Source organism: Aythya marila, assembly GCF_965140915.1.
Source record: "Aythya marila genome assembly, chromosome: 1".
NCBI lineage: Eukaryota > Metazoa > Chordata > Aves > Anseriformes > Anatidae > Aythya > Aythya marila.
This window is the reverse complement of record NC_139042.1, coordinates 2758002-2776684: the sequence shown is the minus strand read 5'-3', so window position 1 is coordinate 2776684 and position 18683 is coordinate 2758002. Positions and strand designations below refer to the sequence as shown.

The window sequence follows — 18683 nt, the reverse complement described above, 5'->3', positions numbered from 1 at the left end:
CAGGCAGCTTGGAGTAAATAGCTCAGTACAGGTCATCTGGAAACCTATGGCAGCACACAAAATCACATTATTTTGGCAGACCCTCACTGACAGACTGCACCCTTGCTTAAAAGTTGAGTGGCACAAAGCCAATCACCCTCTGTGTTTTCCTGTATCAAAGACGTGATACTAAACCTTCAAAACCCAGTGTTCTTTGAATCAGCCACGACTTCCATGAAACAGATTCCAGTAAAACAGGGAAAATGCGATGGGAGATGGGTCTGATGACCTAAAATGTCATCCTAGATATTGTAACTATCATTTGCAAAAAGCTAACTGTGATGATGGTGCCAGGATTCTGCATTACTCCAATTTACAGTTGCAGTTATGTTGTGTGTACACCACCAGCATGGTCTCAGAGGTCCTCTTGTACGTAAGAATTGGTTATTCCCCACCTTTGCCTTCCAGTTCTCCAAAATCATAAGCAAGCCCTAGACACGAGGATCTTGTTTTTCATCCTGCCATCACAAATTTCAGCCTGTCTCAAAGGGGAGCACAGATACATCTGTGGGATAAACCTGATGTCTCTTCAGTTCCTACACACAGGTCATCCCACCAACAATGCGGCTGTAGGGCTTGTGACAGATTATGTAACAAAGAATCATTACAGCAAATTAGACTACAAATATTCTGTTGTAAAGCATTTTTAAAGTTTTATTAACAGGAAGCCTCCAGAACACCACAATCACACTTGAATGGTATTATTAGAAAATGAAGGCATACTAAGCTTCGCCTTGTCAAAGAGACACCCAGCTCATTTCCAGAAATACATTAAAGAGATTCTTTTGCAACCACTGTAATGTTACACAGAGTCCAGGATTTAAGAGACAGATAACTTTAAGAGGGGAGAAATGAAGCAATTAAAAATCTGTATGAACACACACAATTCCTTTAATAATTTATACAGATGACTTGCACAACACTACTACTACAGTACGTAATCTCTATTAAATGTGAAGAGAATATAGAGATAAGTTTGGAAATGTAATTGTGAACAATACTTGAATAATCTAAAGTTTTTTTTTTTTTTTTTTAAATCAACATACAAATTATGCATGCAGTTTTCAGAGGCTACACAGAAAAGGTGTCAATGATGTCTGTACTCCACAACAGAAGCTAATTTTTGGAACTTCCGTCTAAGTAGTAATGTAAACTAATTTGATTTTAAGAGAACATACTTTGAGTAATATTTTTTTTTAAAACAATTGATTTTTGTTTCCGTTCAATGGAAATCATTTAAAAAATTGCTCTCCTTATAAAAGTACCATCCAGCAAACTTCAGTAAGTTAACTTTAAGCATAAGCCATTCCACCCACTTAATTAGGAAATCCTATATACATATATATACACATCCAGAACGTAACAGCTACAACATGCTTCTATGGTGATTGAAACGATAGAATATGAACTGAAGTTTTGACGAGAAGTAGCCATTTAGAAATACGTGCCAGGATTAATTTCTTTTTAATGCAGCCATTATAATCTTCTCGTTCAGCTTTTCAGAATCCTCAGAAGTAGGTTCTACACACAATTCCTCTGTTTGGTGAATCAATTTGAAAGGAAAAAGGCCCTTTGCTCTTGGGTAAAATAAACTCACAATTTTGTGAGTTTAATTAATTAAGGGTGAAGAATTATTTTTTCATGCTGAATCAGGTTTCAAAAGTGTTTTTAAATTACAGAGCTTCACCTTAACATTGTACATTCATGCTCCTCAACTATTTCTTCAACCAAAAATGATCCTGCTCTCTCCTGCATGAGCATGAACATTCATGCAATCTGCATAGGAAATCAAAGAACAAATTTACCTGAATTAGAACCGACCTATTAAAGATAACTGAGTGTATTTTAAAAAGTTACTTCTCACCTGATTAACTCTCTTAACAATGTTCAATGTATATGCATATTGTGATCGTCTAGAGAAGCAAGAGCAATTAGTTGCAGCTAAATGTATCTTTAGCATCAGTTTAAATTGACTACTCAAAACTACTCAAAAGGAATGATCAGAGCTGAGCTAGAATTCTGGCAAAGAATTAACATGCCGATAAATTCATGCTACTGAAATGAGTCCAACAAGATATGTTTTTATATTCCTAGTTTGAAGGGCTTTTTGAAGGTTTCCTTACCTAAAAGACAATTTTTCTCCAACTCACACTAACAAAATAAGCTGAAAAGTTTTGAGGCTGTCCAAAAGGAATCAATTTTTTTTCCCACATTTTTTTCTTTAAAAAACAAACAAACAAACAACTTTATTCACTGTTTTGAAAGACACATTCTTTGCCCGTTTCATATATATAGATTATGTTTCCATAATCCCGCTAAGTTTCCTTGTCAGGATTCTTCTCACATGACTTTAAAGGTATGTAAGAGATGTCTACATCAAAGCTAAACTCTTGCACAACAGTGCTACTGTATCTGAAACAATTCTTGTTTGACATCACCATTTATACATTTCAGAGCTGCTGGGTCTAATTCCTCAAATTACCAGCAGGCCATTCTTGGTGAATGAGCCTCTTCTTCTAACTATCTACTTTTCTATTTCCTATTTTTTTTAATTATTATTATTATTATTTTTTCCCTCTAAGCTCTGTTTTATTTTTGCCTATGATAGAGCTGATGAAGTCTTCACAGTAGGTATACTCCCTGTTTCATTTACTTTATTACTTATAATACTCTTTTTCAGCTCTTGGCTTGTCTCAATATCTGTCCAGGCTGTGGATTAACACTTCCCTAAAAGAGAAAACAGGATACACCAGATAAAAAGGTCATGACCTCATTCTGCAACTGAAGTTCATTTTTTAGGGTAAACTTACTCAATATAGCACATACTTGAACATTATTCATATTGTTTGAGTATTACTTATATTGTCTGTACAGTTTGCACTTGCAAACTATAAACTAGCTGAAACTATAATAAATCAACTTGTTTATCTAGTATCAAGTGCAGATTTCTTGATTTTAAGCACTGTGATTCTTGAAGGCACCACAGTTAAGTGAATAGAGGAATTAATTAATTAAATTGCCTCCCAGGGAAAGCAGGCTGTGCCAGCCAATGGAAGGAGCTGGGAACCAAGAGTGACCAGGATTAGCTAACTGACCACCAGCAATACTTAATTTTTATTTAAAATAATAATAATAATAAAAAAGGTATTAAAAGTAATTTTTGTGGCTTTAATGGATGAGTTTCATTAGTGAGATAAACTTCAGGGTGTGATGAGCCTGGAGAAAAGGAGGCTCAGGGGCGACCTTATCGCTCTCTACAGATACCTTAAAGGAGGCTGTAGCGAGGTGGGGGTTGGCCTGTTCTCCCACGTGCCTGGTGACAGGACGAGGGGGAATGGGCTAAAGTTGCGCCAGGGGAGTTTTAGGTTGGATGTTAGGAAGAACTTCTTCACTGAAAGGGTTGTGAGGCATTGGAACAGGCTGCGCAGGGAAGTGGTGGAGTCACCATCCCTGGAAGTCTTCAAAAGACGTTTAGATGTAGAGCTTAGGGATATGGTTTAGTGGGGACTGCTAGCGTTAGGTCAGAGGTTGGACTCGATGATCTTCAGGCCTCTTCCAACCTAGAAATTCTGTGATTCGGTGATAAAACCTCAGGAGCCTGAATTTATTGGCCATGAGGAATTAACCCATTGGAGGGGGTTGCCACGTTAGTCTTCGCTCTTCCTCAGCCTACAGAGCGTCTACAAGCAGCCTAGAGCCTTAATTATTGATTAAGGAAGGATTAATTAGGGATTTAACCCCTTATTAACACCCCTAGGCCTTGCCCTCACCCCCCCACCCCCACTTTGCCTTCACCCTTCCTCTCCGCGCATGCGCCGCGCATCTTCCCGCGCAACACCCCCCCCCTTTACCCATTACCGCGCAGGCGCGCGGCTCGGCGGGAAGCGCCCCCGCCGGCGCGCGGCGCCTTGTGGGAAGGAGGCGGCCCCGGCGCGCGCCCCGTCCCGGCGGTGAATCCTCCCGGCCGCTCACAGCACTGTGGAGCCGCTCCCCCCCCCCCCCCAACCGCCCCCCTCTTCATCTTCCTCCTCCTCCTCTTCCTCCTCCGCCCCCCCTGTCCCCCCCCCCCCCCCTTCGGATTTAAAGGGGCCGCTTCCCTCCTCCTCCTCCTCCTCTATCGGCGTGGGGGGAGGGGGAGGGCTTTATTTATTTTATTTTTTTAATTATTTTTTTTAATTTTTTGTGGCCATGCCGAACTTCTGCGCGGCCCCCAACTGCACCCGCAAGAGCACGCAGTCCGACCTCGCCTTCTTCCGCTTCCCCCGCGACCCCGTCAGGTGAGGGGATGGGGATTTGAAGGAGGGGGGGGGGGGCGGCTTCACCTCCTTTATTTTCTTATTTTTTTACCCCCACACCTCGGCCTCATCCTAAAAGGGGGAAAAATGGAGAAGGGGGAGCGTTAAGGGAATAAATAAAAAAATAAAAGGGGTTGTGAGCAGCTGTGGGCTCCCGGTGGAGGCCGCCCGCCGTGTGGTGCCCGGGGCGGGGCGCTGCGGGACCCCCCGGCCTGAGGGGGGGAAGGGGGAGGGCGGCTGCGCATGCGCCGGGACGGCCGTTGGGTGCCCCCCCCGCAGTGAGGGGATGAGGGGAGATAAAGGGGTGAGGGGGGAGATGGGGGAGAGGGGATTTGGAGGGGGTGAGGGGGTGTGTGGGGGAGATGAGGGACTGGAGAGGGAGCTGAGGGTCTTTGGGGGGGGGTCTAGGGGGAGCTGAGGATGTGAGGGGGGGCCTGGGGGAGCTGAGGGTGTGTGTGGGGGTCTGGGGGGAGATGAGGTTGTTGGGTGGAGCTGAGAGTATGAGGAGGGGTTTTGGGGGGAGATGAGGGTGTGAAGGGGGGGTCTGGGGGAGAGTTGAGGCTCTGTGTGTGTGGGGCGAACTGAGGGTATGAGGGGGGGGGTTGGGGGGAGCTAAGGGTGTGAGGAGGGGGACGTGGAGGGAGCTGAGGCTGTGGGGGGAGGTCTGGGGGAGATGAGGGTGTTGGGGGGAGCTGAGAGTATGAGGTGGGGGCCTCGGGGGAGCTGAGGTTGTGAGGGGGGTGTGGGGGACGCTGAGGCAGGGGGAGGGAGCTGAGGGTTTGAGGAGGGGTCTGGGGGAAGCTGAGGGTGTTGGGGGGGAGCTGAGAGTATAAGGAGGGGGCCTAGGGGGGAGCTGAGGGTATGAGGGGGTGTCTGGGGGAGAGTTGAGGCTCTGTGTGTGTGTAGGGGGCAGCTGAGGGTATGAGGAGGGGGTTTGGGGGGTGCTGAGGTTATGGGGGGGGCTTGGGGGAGATGAGGGTGTTGGAGGGGAGCTGAGAGGATGAGGGGGAGCTGAGTGTGTAAAGGGGAGGGTCCAGGGGGGGCTGGGAGGAAGCTGAGGCTGTGAGGGGGGGTGTAGGGGGAGCTGAGGCTGGGGGAGGGAGTTGAGGGTGTGTGTGTGGGGGGTCATGGAGGGAGCTGAGGCTGTTGGGGGGGAGCTGAGAGTATGAGGAGGGGGCCTGGGGGGGAGCTCAGGGTGTGTGTTTGGGGGTCTGGGGGGAGCTGAGGCTCTGTGTGTGTGGGGGTGTGTGAGAGAGGGTCTGGGGGGCACTGAGGCAGGGGGAGGGAGTTGAGGGTGTGAGGAGGGGGCCTGGGGGAGCTGAGGGTGTGTGTGGGGGTCTTTGGGGAGCTGAGGGTGTTGGGAGGGTGTCTGGGGAGGAGTTGAGGCTCTGTGTGTGTGTGTGGGGAGCTGAGGGTATGAGGAGGGGGTTTGGGGGGAGCTGAGGGTGTGTGGGGGGGGTCCTGGGGGAGATGAGGGTATTGGGCGGGAGCTGAGAGGATGAGGAGGGGGCCTGGGGGGTGAGCTCAGGGTGTGAAGGGGGAGGTCTGGGGGGAGTTGAGTCTCTGTGAGGGGAGTGTAGGGGAGCTGGGATTTGGGGGAGGCTGATGGTGTTGAAGGGGGGGCCTGGGAGGAGTTGAGAGTGTGAGGGGGGAGCTGAGGGCGTGTGTGGGGGGTGTAGGGGGAGCTGAGATTTTTTTTGGGGGAGAGCTGAGGGTGTGTGTGTGGAGGTCTGGGGGGAGCTGAGGCTGGGGGGTGGGACCTGAGAGTGTGAGGGGGGTTGTCTGGGGGGAGCTGAGGCTCTGTGGGCAGGTGTAGGGGGAAGCTGGGATTTGGGGGGGCTGAGGGTGTCAGGGGGTGCCTGGACATGGGGTCTGGGGGGACGCACGTGTGTGGGGGGGTGCGAAGGGGTGCAGGAACAGGGCCAGCACTGCGTCAGGTGGTGGAAGCCCCTTGGACAGTCCACGTGAGGTGGGCTGGGACAATGGGTGAGAGGAGTGGGACAGGTGCAAGAAATAAATCCTGCGTTTAGGTGTAGAAATTCCTATGTTGAAGCTCACCGTGTCTAGCTGCCACCTCTTGACTTCACTTGCTCCTCGCGCTTTTCGAAGGTGTCATCCCTAGAGCAGCGGCAGTTCTAACAGCAGGCAGTTAAGGCTGAACTTCCAGCGATGGATACGTGACACCTGCTGGTTTCCTCCAGGTGCTTGACACATCTGAAAGAAATACACAGAAATATATGACAGAAATATATCCAAAAATGTGCATCATCTATGTTAAGTTAAACAACATAAATTACTGAAACATCCATAGAAGTAGATCAAGGATGTGGTTTTAGGCAGGGTGTACTGGCTTACGTGTCTACAAAGGCACTGGTAGGCGAGCTTTCTCTTTTCATGACTACTTCATAATCCCCGTGAAGTAGTTCAGGCTAAAATGATTAACATTCCTCTAAGGGAGTAGCAGAAAATAGGTAAAATCAACCCTGAAGGATGATCTAGACAGTTTCTTTCCAGAGGAAGGAGAGCCTATACCTGAGCTCTTTCTAGCGTTTTTTGTCTGCTGTGCTCTTAAAAACATGCAGTTACAATGCTAGCTACATTTTTTTCCCTAATACCTTCTACTTTTTATGTCCAAACCTGTAGCAAAATGTCCAAAATGATCGTATATTCAATTTAATAACTATTAACATGAACTGCAGCACTGCTCTGCAAGTAACTGTAGATGTCAGGCGATGTTACTGCTGTGGCCTTGCAGTGCTGCTTGCTGTCATAGAGACCTCTTACCCTTGTAGGTCAAATGGGAATGGGAAACAAAGTAGTTCGTGCCAAAAATGTGGTTTGCTCTTGGCAGCTAGCAGAATTAGAGTGAAACTTTAATAAAAAAAATCATTGAGAAATACATAATTCTAGGTGAATCGTCTGTACAACCTTACTGCTTTCAGGTTTTCTACAATAACTGAGTAATTGCCTTTACTTTTTTCCAATTCAGTGCTAAGAGCTCTAATCCTAGAGTCATTAGGGTTGGACCTCCAAGATCATCTGGTCCAACCACCCCCTACCACTAATGTCCCCACCAAGCCCTGTCCCCAAGCACCACGTCCAACCTCTCCTTGAACGCCCCCAGGGACGGGGACTCCCCCACCTCCCTGGGCAACCCGTCCCAAGGCCTGACCGCTCTTGCTGAGCAGAAATGTCTCCTCATTGCCAACCTGAGCCTCCCCTGGCACAACTTTAAGACTGGCTTCACTGCTTGTTGCTATCTGAGAAAAGCAAGAGCAGGTGCACAGGTTAGGCTTTGGAAAAGAACCAATCGAATGTAATGGGTTGTGTCTAGCGTTTTCACATCAAACATGAGTGTAAGTAAGTAAGCAGCCTCTGTTATGCCAGTAAGGAAGGGTATTTTATCATTTCATGCAGCCCAGGCAGACAGTAGGATCTGTGTGTTTAACCACCACCTGTGCTTCTGACTCTTCAAGGTGGCAGGGTGAGGTGTATTTGGAACAAAATGTAAGATACTTTCTAACACAACAGAGATACTGTTCTTTCGTTGACCAATGCTGAGGTAATAGAAGTGATTTTCTCTATCGGCACCTAAATAAAATGCCATTTGAGCTTCTATCAGGTGTCAGCAGATCTCTGAATAAAATGTTAAATCTGTGATTGAAGGAAACCTCCTTAAAACTTGATGAATGGCGTCTAAACAGTGGTGCAAAATACTGTACTGCAATGCGTTTTAATTTTTGCTGAATATTTTGCAACTGAAGCACTTGCACCACAGTGTACAGTGTGAGTTAGTTGAACGCTTAAACAGCAAAGAAAGTTTTGTACCTAATTTTATTCTAAAATCTTTCTAATTGCATGGTGTTATCCAAGCAGCACAGCTACGCTGTGTGTTTTCAGGCATCTGACCTCTTTTTTCTTTGTTCTTATGCTCATTCTTTGGAGAGAACTTGTTGAGGAGACAAACTCGTAGATTGACTGAGGTGCCAATTGCAGTCTCAGATGGAGTTTGTATCCAAGAGCTTGGGTCCAGTCATTTAACCTCCACCATCTCCCTTTTATCCTGTGGCTACCTGAGAAAACATCAGCACTCCAGCCTTTGCCAGTAAAGTTTCCTAGACATCTGGAGCTCCATTTACTGATCTTCTGCTCCAGCAGGTTGAGGAGCCTGGTGCCTGTGCCTGATCAGGATCCACAAACTCAGGCTGTACGTGCTAAGGCTTCTTTGGGACTCTGTGCTCAGAGTTGACCAGCCCAGAAGGCAGCAGCTGCTCTAATATAACTGGGAGAGAAGTCAGGAAGGGAGAGGTGTATTTGGAGGTTGATTTTATCTTTGTGAAACTCATTTCCTGAGACCCCTCTGAGGAGCTTTTGGTATCTTTCTTGATCTGGTGCCTAGCTGCTGCTACCATCTTCTTAACTTGTTTTCTGGATGGCAACATCAGAGGTAAAGGGATTCAGGCTGACTTTGTCCACAACAACTATGGGGCAGTTCTGGGACGTGTGCTGCAGACACATTATTGCTGCCACCAGTTTGTTGCCGTGGGTTTGCCAGGAGGTGATTCAGAGGAGTAGTAACATGAGGAGCTTTGACTTTCCTCCGTGGTGGTCTTCCATGGCTTCCTTGAGTCCTTGGAGAGAGGCAGGTAAAAAATCTGCCAAGGTCAAGCTCTTGCTCTGGACTGAAGCCCTCACCGCAATAGGAAGGTTCATCAGCCTGTGTGGCAGCCTGATGTGATTACTTTTAATTAACTGGCTCGTAACTGGAGCAACTGCTCAAAGTACTAAAGCCAGATTCAGTATAATCTGCACATTAAAGGTGTCCCATGTGAGAGGTCCGTGTTTATGCTGCTTGGTGAAACGAAGAATGCAAGAGTGCAAGGTCCGTGCTGCCAAAAGGCTGAGCAAGAGAAGATGTTTTTCTTTTAAGCCATAATTCAGGATATTATGTATAGATCTACAATAACAATCGGGTAGAAGTTATCCCTGTTTTATGGTACTTGTTGCCAGTGTTATTTTTACGTTTTGCATGAGCTAAAGTTACAATGCACAGACAGTGCTGGGAGCAGGATCCAAGATTCCTTTTTCACTTGCACAGTTGTTCTTTAGGTACTCAGTTAAAGTAGATGTGGTGGGGAATCCACACAGAGCTGTGGGTTTCTTCATTTAGGTCGCCCACCAAAACACCTGGAGAAACGACTGTCATCCCTAAATTATTGAAAAATCGCTCATTATTGTTCTCCTTCCTTGCTCCTGTGAGCAATAATTTCATTTTTGTAGTGAAAAAGAATAATAGATTTACTTATAGCTTCTAGCAATTTATTAGCTAAGAAATTTGAGTTGAAAAGCTGAGAAGTATGTAGCTGAGAGATGTGTTGTAAAGTACAGTAAGAATATAATGAAAATTCCTCACTTTTCATGTAGCATTACTGTGATAGCATCAGGATTCCTTACCATGTAGCTGTCCCTGGCCTTCTTGTGTTTGACAGGGGGGAGATTTAGCCTAGAAGGACCGGGAGCTTCTGCAACCTCATTACGTAGTTAGAACAATGATCAAATCATCAGCTACATTCATGTGAAGGTTTTAATCATCTGTGTTTTCAGCTGTATTTCCTCATGTGCTGTTGTGGTCGATCTGTGATGCCACAAGGTGCGTGTACATGACAATAATGCTTCAGGGAATGATTTTTGCAGGACGGAAGTGATTGGGTTTATCTTTTAAATACTGAGATATTAATGGCTGCTGGAATCTCGTTAATTTATATGTGTATATTTACTGCACAGATAAAATAGATGAGTTGTACTGGAGTAGCTGTACAGAGTCAGTCTGTGCGTGGTGTTGCTCAGAGGTAACTGTGCAGACCCCCTTGGGGGCAATACAAGCTGGCTAATACACTTGCATCAATTACTGAAAGTCGTTTACTCACCAGAGGAAAAATTATCTTGCATATCTAAGAGGAGCGCTATTACTTGGTAAAATGTTTCTTTAGCTTTGTGTTGTTATCTCGGAGAACTAATCTAAAGCAGAAACAAATGTCATAAAAATCTAATGAAAACTTACTTCAGGCTTCGCTGTCTGTGGAATGGTTGCTTTTGAATTTTTATTATTTCACCTTCTGAAATTCAACTCTAAATTCCCAGGTGATCAGAATAGATAAGGAAAAAAAAATCATTTTTTTTAAAGGTAGGCAGATAATATAACTATTTTCACAGTGATTTGAAAAACCATGGCTGTATTCGTGGCTGTATCTAGTCTACAAGCTTTTTTTTGAATGTAATTCTTGCTCAGAATTAGATGGTTGGGCTTCGTGAGCAATTGCATTGCCATGTTGTATGTATGAGACAAAGGCAAGAGGAAGAAGATTCATGACTTTGCTGTTAAATGGTGAACAAAGGGAGAAAAGCAGATTTTAAAAAAGATGTCATGGTACTTTCCAGGAGAAGGTGCACAGAGCTTTCCTCAGCCCTGTGTGGAGGGCAGGGATTGCTGCACTCCAGTTGTGAGTAAGTTTTGAAATTGAAAGGGATTTTATTTAAACTGAAAACTAATTTATTCTTTTTGCTTACTTGCAGATGTCAAAGATGGGTGGAGAACTGTCGAAGGGCAGATTTGGAAGATAAAACTCCAGATCAACTCAACAAGCACTACAGACTGTGCGCTAAACATTTTGAGACTTCTATGATATGCAGAAGTGTGAGTAAAACCAAGCATTTGTTTATTGCACCTTGCAAAATGTAATTAAGGTTTTTAATCAGTATGCTGCATTTTAATCTTTGGTCCCTTGGGTACGTGGTCCCTGGGAAAATGAATCTCCTTGTCTTAAGTGACATCCTTGTCATGGTCCAGGGCACCGCACAGACTCACAGATGTTTGTACTGGCACAAAGGATGAGGTGGAAATGAGCAGTTTGGGAAGAGAAACTGCTTCAGCTGATTTAATCTGTTTGTGGCCTTCATTGCAGTTCTTTCCTCTTGCAAAACCATGCTTATTTTGTTTACTGTCACTAGACGTTACAACATTATATAATGTATTCCGTGTAAGAATGTAAGCTTGCATACCCCTAATTACTTAAAATCACTAATGTGCTGTTACTGAAGTGAGTATGTGGTGTAATTCAGTTAAATTGCACTCGGCTGTGACCATGAGGTTTACACACACCGTATGTTTGTCAGGCTTCTGGTTCCTGCTGTATTCTATCCAGTTAAATCATGTTACCGTTTCCTGTTAATGAAATAATAGCTTTCAATTCTTCTTGTTAAACTGATGCTGATTTTAATAACTTGCTTAGCAGTAGGAACCAATGGATTTGTGGCTTTGTACCAAGTCTTGATTTCTAGGCTGAAAGACATAAAGTCGGTTCTGTGGGGTAATTAAAATACGTAGGTCAAACTTGGAGCCCCTGTTGGTATTACACGTGACAGGGTCTCTGATTAGGCAGCTTCCCAGAAACAAACCAACAGATGAATATTGGAAGAAATTCTGAATGCAAAATGAAGCTTTGTGAAACTCTGTTTGAAATCCACTTCAGTCTAATGACATGTAGAAACACGATCAGTCAAAGGTCTGTGCTTGATGGAAATGGCCCAGTTTAGATGACACAAGTTCACAGCATATTCAAATACATGTTATTTAAAACACTTTTAACTGCTAGAAACATTTACATGACCACATGGAAGCCTTCTTCCTACTCATTTGACAGATGTGTTTTCCTTCAGTATGGTCATTCACTGGAGTTTTTTGTGGGTATGTATAATTTGATGTAAAGAAGCAGATGAACGTTGCAAAATTGTTTGTGTGATTGTTTCTAGAACTGTGAAACAAGTGATGATAAACAAAGCACTAGTAATAAACAGTTTGCTTTCTGAGGCATAGGTGTCTGTATGTCCAGAATATTTATTTTTTAGAAAATCTTAATATTCAAGTAAAGTGGAATTATGATACTGGGAATCTGTGATGTGAATATAAAGGGGAAGAAAAAGTAGTAGTGCTTTGTCTTCATTTTTTTTAAATCTCTTCTAGTTTTCAGTGTTCCCATGAAATCCCTGAAATGCGAATTGCATAGCACAACTTCCTATTTGTTCTGATGCATCAGAAAGTGAAAATAATAAACAGGAAAAAAATTCTGAGTACCGACCAAATTTTATAGGCTCTTTGTACGCACATCACAAAAAACATGAAATTACACAGAGGCCATGGATTTTTTTGTCCATGCTGCCTGAAAAACACAATTTCAGAGGCCATGCTCATTTCCTAAAGGCATCGCTAATCTAGATGTCTCTTCACAGAGTCCTTACAGAACAGTTTTACGGGATAATGCCGTGCCAACTATATTTGATCTTACAAGTCACCTGAACAATCCCCACAGCAGACACAGAAAAAGGATAAAAGAGCTGGTAAGTTTTTTTTATGTAAGGTTTTTTGTTTTATGTTATAAAAGTGAAGGCAAGGAAGTTCATATGAAACTATATAATGTCTAATAATACGTAGCACTTGGGTGTTTGCAGTTTCTGTGCTGCTATTCTGGTGTAATTTTGCTGATAGTAAGTTAAATACCCAAGTATTGCACTGGTAGAACTCTTACCTACTCAGAAAAATTTAATAAAATAATTTGGAAGATGAGAACTGATCCTGTCTTCGAAAGCAAGCGTATAACTTCCTTTTACTTGTTAATGCAGCGCTAACTGAATACAACTTAGGCATGCTACCCTGAAATTCTGGCTATGTGATGACTCTCATCTTCAATTCACCTGATTCTCCTCTGAAGTCTGCAGTAATTCAGACGTGCATGTTTTAGCTTATTGTTTTCAAAAGATGATCATGTGTAAAACCAAGATCAAGCAGTTTCTCATGTAATTGTGACTTGTCAATGGCTCTTTTGTGTCATTTACACAAAATGTCTATGGATCTCTGGATTTAAGTATATTGAAAATTATGAGGAATTCAACTCCTAAACTCAGCTTGTATGTCAGAGAAATATGATTTTTAAATATTTCTTCATGAGTTTAATAAGTCTGTTGTTTAACTGAATCTTAGGAAACGATTAAGACAGTTCTTTCTGTTGGCATAGTGCGTGTTCCTACTGAAACAGAATTCCTTAATGAAATGAATTTGCTCATAATTCAGATTCAACAAACTCCTAATACAAGTATGGGAACCTTAGTAGTAGCAACAAAGTATTCCTTTGTTGTTAGTAGTTATGTTGTGACAGCAATAAACTACCTAAAGAACCTCCTTCTCTTAGACCTTCTAGCACTTTTTAACTATTAAAAATCTCAATATGGTTTCATCTACAATATTCGTATCTTTGATGTGTTTTAGTATCTTAAGGTCATGTGGTAGACATTGACATCAATTTTATTTTATTTTTTTTAAGAGTGAAGATGAAATAAGAACACTGAAGCAGCAAAAGAGTAAGTGGGCAAAATAATTGTTTGAAAAACTTTATGTTGAAAAATTTAAGGCTAATAAGGTAACGTAAAAAATGTAACTTTAAGTTTATGTATAGCAGGAGGATAATTGAGTTGCTGCTTGATTCAAGTAGCCAGTCTAAACTCATTCCAACTCATTCACTTTTCAAGTGGAAACATTGTCTCAACTCCAGTAACTTAATGGTAATGGGGATAGTAGGGAAAAGCAAATATTATGTTTTAGTCATGTTATCTTAACACGGTATTTTACGTTTTGTAGTTGATGAAGCTTTTGAACGGGAACAGGCAACCCAAGAGCTGAATGAAAGCAATGCACAAAACACTGTCTCAGAGGAAGGCGGGGAAGAGCAAGAAGAAGAAGCCACTCCTTTAACACTGGAAGAAAGAGAAAACAAAGACTACCTTAAATCTTTGTTTGAAATTTTGATCCTAATGGGGAAACAAAATATTCCCTTGGATGGCCATAATGCTGATGAGCTTCCAGAAGGTATTTTTGCCTCAGATAACTTTCAGGCTCTGCTGGAATGTAGAATAAATTCTGGAGATGAAGTTCTGAGGAAACGGTTTGAGATGACTGCGGTCAATCTGGAGTATTGTTCAAAAACTCAGCAGAAACAAATGCTTGAGATCTGTGAGAGCTGTATCAGAGAAGAGACACTGAGGGAAGTAAGAGACTCGCACTTCTTTTCTATTGTTACTGACGAAGTGGTAGACATAGCAGGAGAGGAACACTTGCCAGTCTTGGTGAGATTTGTTGATGATTCTCACAATCTACGAGAAGAATTCATTGGGTTTTTACCTTATGAGGCTGATCCTGACATTTTAGCTGTTAAGTTCCATACGACTATTACTGAAAAGTGGGGACTAAACATGGAGTACTGTCGAGGTCAAGCCTACATTGTCTCCAGCGGGTTTGCTTCTAAAATGAAAGTTGTGGCTACAAGACTCTTGGAGAAGTATCCGCAAGCCGTTTATACGCTGTGTTCCTCTTGTGCCTTAAACGTCTGGTTGGCAAAATCCGTTCCTGTTGTTGGAGTTTCCACGGCACTGGGAACAATCGAGGAAGTTTGCTGTCTTTTTCGGCAGTCCCCGCAGTTGTTGGAAGAACTGGACAATACAATTTCTGTTCTTTTTCAGAACAATAAGGAGAAGAGCAATGAGCTGAAGGAGATCTGCCGTTCTCACTGGACAGGCAGGCACGATACTTTTGAGGTGTTAGTGGACCTCATACAAGCCTTGGTGCTGTGTTTGGATGCGGTAAACAGTGACACGTCTGTCAGGTGGAACAACTTCATTGCCGGTCGAGCATTTGTACTTTCAAGCGCAATAACGGATTTTGACTTCATTGTGACTATTGTAATTCTGAAACATGCTCTGTCTTTTACGAGAGCATTTGGAAGAAACCTCCAGGGGCAAACGTCAGATGTGTTCTTTGCAGCTAGCAGCCTAACGGCGGTGTTGCATTCTCTGAACGAAGTGGTGGAGAATGTCGACGTTTACCATGAGTTTTGGTTTGAGGAAGCAACAAATTTGGCTACAAAACTGGATGTACAAATTAAACTCCCTGGAAAATTTCGCAGAGCACAACAGGGTAACTTGGACTCTGAGATAACATCAGAGAATTACTACAAGGAGGTCCTTAGTATCCCCACGTTGGAACATATAATTCAAGAATTAAAAGATATATTCTCAGAACAACATTTAAAAGCTCTTAAATGTTTATCATTAGTGCCCTCAGTCATGGGTCAGCTCAAATTCAATACGTCTGAGGAGCATCACGCTGACATGTACAAAAATGACTTGCCTAATCCGGACACTCTCTCTGCTGAGCTTCATTGTTGGAGAATCAAGTGGAAGCACCGAGGGAAAGATATTGAACTTCCATCTACTATTTATGAAGCACTTCACCTGCCTGACATAAAGTTTTTCCCTAACGTTTACGCGTTGCTTAAAGTCTTGTCCATACTTCCAGTGATGAAGGTGGAGAACGAGAAATACGAAGTAGGACGGAAGCGCTTAAAGGCGTACCTGAAAAACACCTTGACAGAGCAAAGGTCCAGCAACCTAGCTTTGTTAAACATAAACTTTGATATAAAACACGACCTAGATTTAATGGTGGACACCTACATTAAACTCTATCCAGATAAAGTTGAATTTCAAGAAGACTTTATTCCCTCAAACAACTCCGAAGTAACAAAAGATGCTTAATTTTTTAAGCTCTAGCCAGCCTGGTGAAACAGCTTTTTGCTCGCTGGATTTCAAGGCTGAAGGAAAAAATGACTTTGAAATCCCAATAAATAAACACACAAATAAATAAATTACTGCAAATGTATTTCCATTTTAGGTCTCAGATTTAAGAAGGTGTGTTCTGTGACCCAAATCACGTTTTGTTAGTCTGCATTAAATATGTGATGTGAACAAACAAGCCTGAAAATAAGCCCATGCTCTTAGCAGAAGTGCTTTCTGCATCTGATCGACTTAACTAGGTACTTACTTTGTTGCATCTTGGCAAAAGAACGTTGTGGTGATGTAGATCTGATGGGGCTGTTACATATTTGCTCATGAATTAGGGTAAGAAAAAAAACTGAAAATGTTAAGGGTATAATCCATTTCACTTCTGTTACTGAGAGATTTTTTTTCGTAAACTTGTCTTTAACTGATGTGCATTCAATTGGCATTTTGGAGAGTGAATCCAGCAACCGCACAAGCCTCATGCTGTGGACTGGTCTTTGCGTAAAGCGAATGTTGGTGGTACAGAGGTACGTTTAAGGTTTCACTGGAAGAGTCAACCTCTTTAATCTCTTGACTGTTTACATTCCTTTGTGTGAGACACACAACCTTTTTCTTTAGGCTTTTAACAGGCATGGCAGGAGTAATGAAATTCCTTAAAGACACTAAAAATCAAGATTATTCCAAAAAAAAACCACATTGAAGTCTGTTTGTTCAACGCAAAAAATTTGCATCTTATTATTTGTTTACTTGTAAACTCACCCTGGAAAGAATAAAATAAAAGTTTGCTGTTTGTCTAGAAGTAAGATTGAAAATACTGCTGATATTTTTGGCAAGAATAAAACATTTTTGTACAGTTTAATGCAATTTAAATAAAATGTGAATTGCTTTTTATGTAGTATTGAATTTATTAGTAAAGTAGTGCCTCTTTAAGAATGCCTACGCTTTTGTAAGGTACCTTTTAGTTTTTATTGTTGTTTTCACAATCCTAGTGAGTGGCATTGTCTTAAGACACGAGAAAAAAATGTGTAATAGTGCTTATGGTCTGTTGGTTCTGCTGAAGGTTTTTTTTAAACTATTTTGAGATGGTTCTAAATACAGAGCTTTTAATTGTGGAAACTTTGTCCAACTGAAACACTGACAGGTGGAAATGGCTTACGTTTGAAATGGCTGAGAAGTTAGCAGTTTTGCAGCTATCCTGATGCATGCCAATTTTATCACTTAGTTGTCCTTTTATGTACTCGCTTTCCTGTTACAGTGGAGAAAAACTCCAGCAACAGAAAACTGCTTGTAGAGACTTGGATAAAATACAACTCTCAGGGTTTTAGCACAGTCAAACAATAAGAATAAATTTGAAGAAAAGAAAACAAAACACTTGAGTTACAACAAACTTAGATATTAAAGTGGCTGTGTGCGTCTTAATGCTTTCAGGAGCTTTTATTTACATGGGAGTAGTTAAAAATTACTCTTTTAAAGCGTTTATCTTTTCTTCCCCTGCTATTTGTGTTTGCTTTCTAACTACCATGCTTTCCTGCTAATGCAATTGTTGCCTCAACCAGTAAATAGTGTCCTAACTAATAGCTTGTTCTTTTCCTTTGGCTATATGAAAATAGACAAAATCTTTGACTTCTATTAAAAAGAAAATTTAATATTAGAATTCAGACAAATATGTGTTTTTTTTTTTAATTTTATTTTAAAGAACATCTCAATTACAATTTTAATTAAAATTATGAAAAAAAAAAAAAAAGCTTTTCCACCCTGGGAGTGTTTGAGTTCCTCTGCTGAATGAACACAGCAATGTGAGATGGTGGTGGCCTCTGAGATACGAGATGGTGAGCCTCATCAGCCCTCTCTAAGGGTGCTCTCTGGTTTGTTCTGATTGTTTGTTCCAGTTTGTCTACTTTTCATCGCTGATGATGCAGAGAGAACAAATACTGCAGTGCAGCTGGCACAGTTAGGTTGGATGAGTCCAGATTTAGGTGTAGTCAGAGAAGGAAAATTGATACCCAGTGCCATCTACTCGGCCAAAGGAGCTGAAGACTCTATGTAAATGGGATCTTTTGACTGATGCACTGAGACAAATTGAAGAGAAATGCTGTAAAATGCCCCTTTAGCTACCAGAATCTTCTGGAGCTGAATTGTGGCTAGCTTTGCTAATTAGCTGGCTCTGAGCACCTCAATTGCTTGCTGTGCTTGATCATTGCACTGCCTTTCACAGAGATCCTTAGGCTGCTGTAATCAATCAAAAGCTCCTTACTTAGGCTGTTTGAATTGTCCCTTTGCTGTAGAATGCCTCTTTTTTTCTCTTTTTCCTTTTTTTTTAGGCATTTCAGTGCATCAGTTAACCTGTAGCAGGAAGTCTGAATAGTGATGGCTTTGCATGGTGCACAGGGCTAGCAGATTGCAGTGGTAGGTACCCCCCCTTATTTAGGAGAATTGCGTGGAAGAAAACCATCTACCAAAAATACAGTGGCTCCCATCTTATTGCTGAGGGTGCAAATAAAGGTTATGACCCAACGAGAATCCACTAATGATTTGAAAGACAACATTGATGCTAGAAGAGGCCAGAGGTTGATAGAGATGTATGTGCAAATGGGAAAAATAATCACTGAAAGTAATTTTTGGTTCAATTTTGTAACAGATTTTTGAGACAGATGGAATTGTCCTCTTAAATAATCCTACCAATACAGG

General features: G+C 42.3%; 1 protein-coding gene across 1 annotated transcript; it reads left to right on the top strand.

The window, feature by feature from the left end:
• The first annotated feature begins 4120 nt into the window (after nt 1-4120).
• On the top strand, nt 4121-17025 carry THAP12 (THAP domain containing 12). The gene is made up of 5 exons (XM_082758349.1): nt 4121-4316; nt 10908-11028; nt 12621-12728; nt 13709-13745; nt 14023-17025. The coding sequence occupies exons 1-5, from the start codon at nt 4228-4230 to the stop codon at nt 15969-15971; spliced, it is 2304 nt and encodes a 767-aa protein (XP_082614475.1). The 5' UTR covers nt 4121-4227; the 3' UTR covers nt 15972-17025.
• The last annotated feature ends 1658 nt before the right edge of the window (nt 17026-18683 follow it).